Source organism: Mytilus galloprovincialis, chromosome 10, assembly GCF_965363235.1.
Source record: "Mytilus galloprovincialis chromosome 10, xbMytGall1.hap1.1, whole genome shotgun sequence".
NCBI classification, from domain to species: Eukaryota; Metazoa; Mollusca; class Bivalvia; order Mytilida; family Mytilidae; genus Mytilus; species Mytilus galloprovincialis.
This window is the reverse complement of record NC_134847.1, coordinates 84,066,973-84,076,181: the sequence shown is the minus strand read 5'-3', so window position 1 is coordinate 84,076,181 and position 9,209 is coordinate 84,066,973. Positions and strand designations below refer to the sequence as shown.

At 31.4% G+C, this 9,209-nt stretch overlaps 1 protein-coding gene across 1 annotated transcript; it reads right to left on the bottom strand.

The window, feature by feature from the left end:
- Positions 1–131: 131 nt before the first annotated feature.
- LOC143048632 (uncharacterized) lies at positions 132–8,616 on the bottom strand. The gene is made up of 12 exons (XM_076222419.1): positions 8,554–8,616; positions 7,018–7,155; positions 6,329–6,408; positions 5,849–5,920; positions 5,511–5,646; positions 4,835–4,969; positions 4,094–4,167; positions 3,375–3,452; positions 2,159–2,441; positions 1,637–1,755; positions 1,295–1,391; positions 132–398 (listed from the first exon to the last, which is right to left on the bottom strand). Exons 1-12 carry the CDS (start codon positions 8,588–8,590, stop codon positions 148–150), a joined length of 1,500 nt encoding a protein of 499 aa, XP_076078534.1. The 5' UTR covers positions 8,591–8,616; the 3' UTR covers positions 132–147.
- Between the last annotated feature and the right edge of the window lie 593 nt (positions 8,617–9,209).

The following is a 9,209-nucleotide window of genomic DNA, read 5'->3' as shown; positions in this document are numbered from 1 at the left end:
ATGTATGAATTAACGGTTTTCGATATCATCTAGCATTTTGGTATCTTCTAACTTCTTTAAAATGCCATTCGCGGAAACCAATGAGTGGACTATACAAAAAATACATTATGAAATGAAAATACCAACACTACTTCAAAAACAAGATATTTAATTTGAAACACGCAAGAACAACTGGCATAAAGGTTTAAATCTTTGTGTACAATTAACGTCTTCAAGTCCGAAATCTGAATGTCTGTGTTTTCCTGAATAGGTAACCAGTTCTCTTGTAACAGCACAGTTTCCGTATCCGTTATAATGGACCCACATCAGTACATCAACGTCCAAATGACCTCGTGCCCATAACCATTTTGTTCCAGGGGACAATGTCTCACTTATAGCACCAACATACAGAGGACCACCTATTAAAAGTTATATATATATAATATAGAAAAAAAGATTGGCATTTGGTTTCAGATATATTGACAATAATTGTTTAGTACCTTTGAATATCACCCTATCAGCTGATGCCCAGAACGCCGAAAGAAATATCGCATGGTCAACAATAATACATCGCTTAAAGCTAGTAATTATCAATGGTAACATGTTTCAACAGTAAACAGAAAAAAAACATTGTCTGATTGTCCTACGATCCGGAATTTCGCACTTCCGTACGTTCACTGATTATTGACATTGTTGCATTATTCATTTTGTGATTTATACATTCAAGTTTTGCACTTGAAGATTGGCGCCTTCGAAAATGGAGTTAATCTTGTTTTATGTTTACTTATGAGAAATATGTGGATTGCAGATCAAGGACTGGAACATTAACAGACGAACAAGTACGTAATTATTATGCGATTGCAATACACAATATAAGGTCACTAAAGTTCCTACGACACGCGTCAACAGCAAAGATAGTCCGGAAAATGGTGTAGTAAGATAGTGATTCTTGGATTCTTGTTCTCTTTATTATCATATAAATGAATTGTTTTAGGGAATCATTTAACTCATTTACATCTGGGTTTATTCTTTTGTTTTATTGCAATTTTGCGTCTAATAATTTTTTTTTATTACAAACAAAAGAACAAAGTTCTAATGTCCGCTGCATTGCACGTATCAAATCTCTGCAAGGATTACACTATTTACTTTTTTTTATTCTTTTTAAAACTTTGTATAAATATTTTAGAGAAATATACGCTTCAGAGCCCCTTTTTAAATGCAATTTTCTCTTTAATCTATTGCTCCAATAAACCTTTGATGAACATGTCCCCAACAACTTATTGCGTGGAGGACAAAACTACTCCTTTTAACTTACCAATTAAATGATGATGAACAAAATTTCTGGTCACTGCAGTCATTTCGGCTTCACGATCAAATTCAGCCAATCGTAAACAATGTCTCTCACAGTATGCCTACAAGTTATCAAAAGCTTTGAAGTCCATAGAAAAGAATTTTCATGAAGATGTACAAAAATAGGGGAACATTATTCAGCTGAGTTTTTGTTTCTGAAAATTCTTCTGTAAAAAACGAGTCTAGTTGGTGTATTGAAGTATAAGTCTAGTATCTTCCAATGACTTTATCAAATCAACTTTTTTAACTTATGAATTTATTGCATTTGAGAGTATGGTGTTTATGGGAACCTTATTTCACTACTTACTTTACTTTCAGTATACGTCAGTGGTACAGGTCCTGTCATGAAACAAGCTCCATGGTATGGATAGAAAGTATCGGGACATCTGACATGTACAGCGGACGTGCAATCTGTATAGCTAGTCACTTTATAAAATATGAATTGTATAATCTTTTGTTGACATTTTTGAGATAATACTAATAATCTAATAGAATTATTTCACCTTCAAAAAGTTAAATCACCAAAAATATTCCCATATGATATCGTTCAAATGTGTACGTTTCCGGATATCTTTCCAACTGTATTTTTATTAGATATACGTATACTGAATCTCGGGGCCATTTAACGCTTACTATGTTGTATGAGTTTATCTAATATTTGAAGGCCGTATGGTGACCTTTAGTTGATGATTTCATTGTCATTTCGTTTCTTGTGAAGAATTGTTTCATTGCCTATATGACCACATCTTTTCCATTTTATTATCACTAAAAAAATCAATAAAATAAAATTGCATTAATGTTAAATGAATGTATGAATTAATATAGTCACCTAGTGAGTTTGACGTTGTTGCTAAAGGGGTAGTGGGAACATGTTGTGAAACTCCAGATAACGACGGAACGTGGTTTGATGTGCCTTGGCTTGTATATATCGTACTTTGTAGATGAGTAACAGTCGTTGATGGACTAGGGTTAGACGAGGTAAACAAGAATGGATATGCATTACACATATTTCCTTTACAACAGCCACCTCTCAACACAAACCGTTCGTGTCGTCTCCCAAATATGTTATGTATCAAACTATCATGGTGGGTGATGTTCATTTGATGACAAATCTTAATATGAAAAATAAACAACATTTATATCTCTCAAGGTGTAAAAATAAACAATATGTGTATCTCTAAAAGATCAAAGAGCAAACCTTAACCATATTCGTATGTCTTAAATCTGTGTGTGAAACTTATATTCATATTCATTTCGGTTAAATTCAAATCTGTGTATAACGTAAAGTCAAGGTATGGGTAGTTTAGAATTGAAGTGTCAGTTTAAACTCTTCGAAGTTCGGGGCATATACACGTTGATAATATGCCGCACAGTCCTTTAATTTGACCTTTGAACAAAATAGTTGTGCATATGAACTTTTCATTCTAGGATATATTTTTTTCAAAACTTTATGTAAAAGTGGTACAGTTTTAGCCATAAAAAAGTCCTTATGGAAAATGCTTAATATTAACATGAATGAAATTAAAGGTCTCAGAGGGCATATTCTAAAAAAAATAGAAAAATGCGTTTTTTAAACTGTTCCGATAACTTGTTAGATAACACTTGTGTTCTGTATATATTTGACCATTTCTGGTGTTACAGCTAACTTAAAAGAGCAAAGGAGGTATTGCTATGATCATTAAAATCTGTAAATTAAATTTAATATGTTAAACACTTAATATATAAGATTTTGTTTGTCTTCTTTTTTATATATATATGTTTTCTTTGTCGCATGTACTTTTATTGGGGTTTGATTTACGGCATATGGCATACAATCATTTAAATTCTTGCTCTTCTCGGTATTAGAAAAAAAAATAGATCTTTTCATTTGTAATTTTTGTGCTTTTTACAATCATGCACAATATTGAATTATTTTTACATTATCTCATCATTGCTTTTTCTTTTGAATATCAGTATTTCCCTAGGCCTGCTTGTTTGCTTTTGAATCTTTCATCAAATCATATTATATACATACATGTATGTATAAAACAATATTATAGCCAAACCTGTTCATTCGTACATCCTAGCTGTAATGCTTGTGATCCCATTTGAGTCATCTGTAGTGTTTCTGTAACAAAACATTCCTTCGGGCAAAACATGTAGATATAAATACACAGAAGTGAAATAAGTCATTAAAAGTTATGTTGTACTTATAATTATTTCTTTATGTTAACCTTCTGTTTCAATACAGTAGGAATTAAATGCGTTAACTCTATTCTTAAGCATGTTCATGATAAATAAGCTTTCACATCATCCTTAAAAAACAAGTAGAAAAAGATTTGCGAGTTTACACGCATCTTTGTCAATATAATAGATTTGATGTTTGATGCGACTGTCATACAAGTGAGAGGTTTAGCGCTATAAAACCAGGTTTAATCGACCATTTTATACATTTGAGAATGCCTGTACCAAGTCAGGAATATGACAGTTGTTGTCCATGCGTTTGATGTTTTATTATTTGATTTTGCCATTTGATTATTGACTTTCCGTTTTGAATTTCCTTGGAGTTCAGTATTTTTGAGAAGTCACTTTTTACATGAAAACTTATGAAGACTACTTTAGAGTGTATGCCTAAGTAATATGTTATTATTCTATTATCATTATTATTATTATTATTATTATTATTATTATTATTATTATTATTATTATTATTATTATTATTATTATTATTATTATTATTATTATTATACATGTAGCTATTTCAAAGGGATTATATGAAGCATACCTGTCCATTTCCACATACTGTGGTTGTTTTGCATTCAGAAGGATGGGATACACCACTGCATTGTAGACATTGAACTGAAAATAATTTTATCTAAACAAATTAACTATTGATAACAGATCGAGAAACCTGTAAAGTGTTAGACGCTTTAACAGTTCTACTTGAGAAAAAGGCTGCAAACCTTAATGTCTTTCATATTAACGTCAGAGATATTTATCAAAAACTGACAAAATATATAATAACCCGCTTCTCTTCATTTGAAAAAGAGTAAATTTCGGAAATGATATTGGTTTACATAAACATGATAGTAGATGTGATAATTTAAATGATATTATACATTCTTTATAATAATCTTGTAGAAGAATTTGTTGATTTAGCATAATCATATAATTACTATCGTACGTATGTATTTTCTAAGATCCTATTAATTCATATCTAACTTCTTGAATATATATGAGAATAGTAAATGCTAGATTAAAAGTCTTTGTATATAAATAGTTAAGAGTACTGTATGCTTCGTTTCGTCTCCTCTCCTCGCTAACAAAAACATGGAACATTCATGTATAATTCGAATGTTTATATGTTCATTCAATCGTGATAATTAAATATACATTTGGAGTTTTCTTCGACGTACCACTTTCCCTACTTCATGGAAAAACTACGAGGTGTTTCAAATAAACAATGAAGCCCGACAAAAGCATTATTTTAGAAGCCACCTATGTCGTCTAATTAAAATTTACTCACCACATTGTGAACAAGTATTTGGACATAGCTGATGAGAGATACAGTCCATCATACACACATCAGAATACTTATCCTTTAAGTTTTTACATAGTATTTGATCAATATCCACACAAGTCGAGAATTTGGCTGTTGTTTCTGAATAAGAAATGTATATGAAAGTTTAAAATATATCTTTAACATAAATACAATTCCTCGTTAATTTGATAATTATAAATAGACATACATTTATAGAAACAAGCTAGACTTAGACTAGACAGTTGGTTTCCCGTTTGAATGGTTCTACACTAGTATGTTGAGGCCCTTTATAGCTTGTTGTTCGGTGTTAGCCTAGGCTCCGTGTTGAAGGCCGTACATTGACCAATAATGGTTTACCTTTATAAATTGTTATTTAAATGGAGGGTTGTCTCAATGGCACTCACATCACATCTTCCTATATCTAGATAAAAAAAACGACGAAATAGGCCTTTATTGTAATTGCATATGTTATATGTCTTTCAAATTTTGACTTTTTATCTTCTAAATTAGACTATTGGTGTGGCCTTTGTTACTGTGCTTAATATATCTACTTCACCAACGAGTAAACAATGTAAACATATTCCATATATCCGAGAAACTTATATTTTTTTTTATTCTATTTGTCTTCAATTGGGGAAAAATTGCCTTCTCGTTATCTTACGTGTAATCGAATGCGTAATAGCTGGTTTCAGGTGAAGTAAAACTGGAGGTTTGTTGTTGCATTTGTCAGTATTGCAACACCCAGCATCCACATTAACTCGATAAGTACGTGATATACCAGCATATTGACGGCAAGTCTAAAACAATGATACAATCCAACATTTCAACACATTGAGTATAGTTGTTGCATTTTAGAAAAAAATATATATAAATGTGACTGTTTATAATATTGTTTAGATGATTTACATTTTTCACTGCAAAACAGTGGTTTCAAGGTATAGATTATGAAGGTTTAAATACAAACTTATCTCAATATTATGTTGCAACAAAAGCACTTACATTGTTTGAGGCACATCCTAATCGATAAGTTTCTCTAAATCGATCGGAAAATGTTTGTGTGGTAAAACAAAACTGAAAGATAAAAAACGTCCATTTAGATTTATAAGTTAAAATAAAAGAAAGAAATATCACAAAATTAAATAATATGTATGCATTGTATTTGTTAACTGGCAGTATGAGACAATAGTAAAAAAGACCTTAACATGATATCATTCTAGTTTGACGCCTCATTTTCTGCATTTAAAACTTCCATCTGGTAGAAACTAGAATCTTCTTTTGGTCACACTAAAGAAAAAATGAAATTTAGAATTGGGAGAAATTGTTAAATCTAATTCAAATACTATGTTTGTCCATGCAATGTCATATCCTTGTTACAGATTTCATTAATAAGTTTTAAAGATATTTTCAAGTAACGCATGGCAATAATCTCCGTTTATTTTATGTATGTTTCAAGTGAAAAATAACGACATGTTTACTTACATCATCAGAGTTTGGACATGTCTGTATTGTATTGCATGCTGTGACGTCATCGATTTCAGAACAGGAATAACACTGCAATGCTGATGAAATATAATCTTGTGCTTATCAGTAGCTCATTAAAGAAATTGAATTCTGTTTTATACAATTTCAACTATGTTTTGTTTTCTTCATTATATACTTTACTTAACAAATGATAATTGAAACATAGATCTAGATCATATAAGTTACAGAAAGTATTTTAAAACTAAAATATGGTTTTCCTGATTTTTCATTTTACAATTGTTACGCGGTGGGTCCTTTTATACTGAAACTACACAATATGTTTATTGCCAAAGTGTGGGCTATACCGGTAGTTGCTTTCATTCTCGTTCTTTAGTCGGTTTATGGGGAATAGGTTGGCATTCATAACACGCCGTCCTAGTTTTTTTTAAATATTGAATATTTTAATGCACGTGTTTCTATGTTCAATTATTATAGGAACCGATGTTACAAAACCAGAATGGTTCTTATAATCCTCTGCATCCATTATAAATTATCTAAACACGTTTGTCCAGAACAAAATTAATTGTTACTACTTTTCTGAAGTATTTTTTGGAAATATCAAAACTTTATAAAAAAAAGATCATTGATTTTTGAAGAAGAAAAAATGTTGTATTCGAATTGTCTCATGGTCTGATTTTCAAACTTACGACAAAAGCCACATGATCTTTTACATACAGTAGAAATACACGCCTCACTACACATGTCAGGTCTGTTAGATTTGATCAATTGGCAGAAAACTGAGTCTATATCATCACAACTATCTGCTTTACAGCCACCGAAGAGCACTAGAATGTATATAAATAATGAAGACAATAAAAATCAAAACCAAGGAGTAAACAAAGACTCACAAAACCAAAGGACATTTACATCAAAATATAAATAATAATTAAGAAACTCCACTAAAAACCGGGAGTGAAATCAGGTGCTCCGGAAGGGTAAGCATTTCTTGCACCGTATACGGCACCCGTCGTGTTATTTCTTTGTTCAGTTCGGTAATGATGGAAGGTTATTATGACTGAGGAAGAATATCAGATACGATTTCTGACACACTTTTGTCATAATGGCCAATCAGCTCATGATGGCGACCGTAAAATTTCTTGAGTGATGACCTTAATTTGATTGATTCATAGCTCTGTCTTAGCAACTTTTGAGAAAGCAGTATTCCTCGTTCAATTAAATCAACGTACTTTGAGCTAGCTCTAGAGTAACGTGTCAATTGAGACACATATACTCCATATGCTGTTGCCGCTGGGATGTTGCTACACAGAAATGGAAAGTTGACTATAGAAAAATTAAAATCATTGCGTTTGTCATAAATTTTGGTATTCAACCTACCATCAGTAGTCATTTCGAGAAAAAGGTCTAAATATGAAGCAGATTTATCTGTGTAGGTAGTATCTTTAATTTCAAGTTCACTTGAATATATCAAATGTAAGTGATCACAGAATCTATTATTATTAAGAGACAGTACATCATCAATAGGGAGAAATTAAAAGACTGGGTTAATTTCTTTTCTCCTTTCTGTACAAGCCCTTGGATAACTTCTGCTTCATATGAATATAAAAACAAATCTGCAAGTAGAGGAGCGCAATTGGTACCCATTGGGATTCCAATAGTCTGTTGGAAGACCAAACCTCCAAATTCAACAAATATGTTGTCCAGCATGGCAGTATATAGTGTTATATATATTATATACGGGCAAAAAGATTGAAGAGATGCTTGCTACTCTGCTTCTAATTAACAAGCTATATTCTATAGATTGATACTATATAAGTCTTGAACTTAAAACCAGAAACATTTTGCGTGACATAATTATATTAGCCTGTTATTCAATAGTTGTGTTGTGGTTTGCATACTGTTATTTTTTTGTTGATCCTTAATCTATCTTTTTGTCGGGATTTTATTGCAAAATTCCAAGTTGTAAACTAGAGAAATTGAAATGGAACAGGGAGATTAAAGTTGGAAGTAGTTGTCGTGTTTTTCAATGAACCTATATATCTCAGAACGTTTAAGTGAATATGTTTTTAATTGGAAATAGTTGAATTTTAATGCGACCTACCAGACGGTTTTATTAAAACTCGTGTATCGTAAATGACCTACATGTAGTTCCAACCGAAGACGTGGCTTTCGAATTGTATTTGTTAAACGATTTGGCTAAGGAACAAAAACGACAAACTACTTACTTAGAATAAATAGTATAGGTGAAACTATCATGGACATGTTGAGACAGTTATGACACCAATTTAGGATGTAATCAAAGATAAGATCGGTTATTGATAAATAAGTGTGTCTTATAATAACTTTCTAACAACATGCACTATTCAATGTATTAACGTCATGTTGTACGTAATGTGTTTATAGAATTGTTTGTTGTGAAATAAAAAAGGTGAGAAACAGACAACAATTATTACAAATTAAAACAAAACATTGAAATGAACTCGTCATAGATACCAGAACTAAATTTTGTATATACGCCAGACGCGCGTTTCGTCTATAAAAGACTCATCAGTGACGCTCGAATCCAAAAAAGTTAAAAAGGCCAAATAAAGTACAAGGTGGAAGAGCATTAAAGACCAAAATTCCTAAAAGTTAGCATTTCACAAAAAACTGAAGACTGGGAACGGGAACCCTACTACAACAACGTAGATGAACTCAAGAAATATTAAGTTACTTTTGATATATTTTTTTGTTGTGTGCAAATTTATGGAGGACGGACGCCAAAATTAGAGTGTATGACTGCATAAGCATGATAAGTTAATACCAGTAGTGTAAAGATGGTAAACACCGTAGAAAAAAATCATGTTAAAAGAAAATAATTGTGAGATGACAATACAATCTT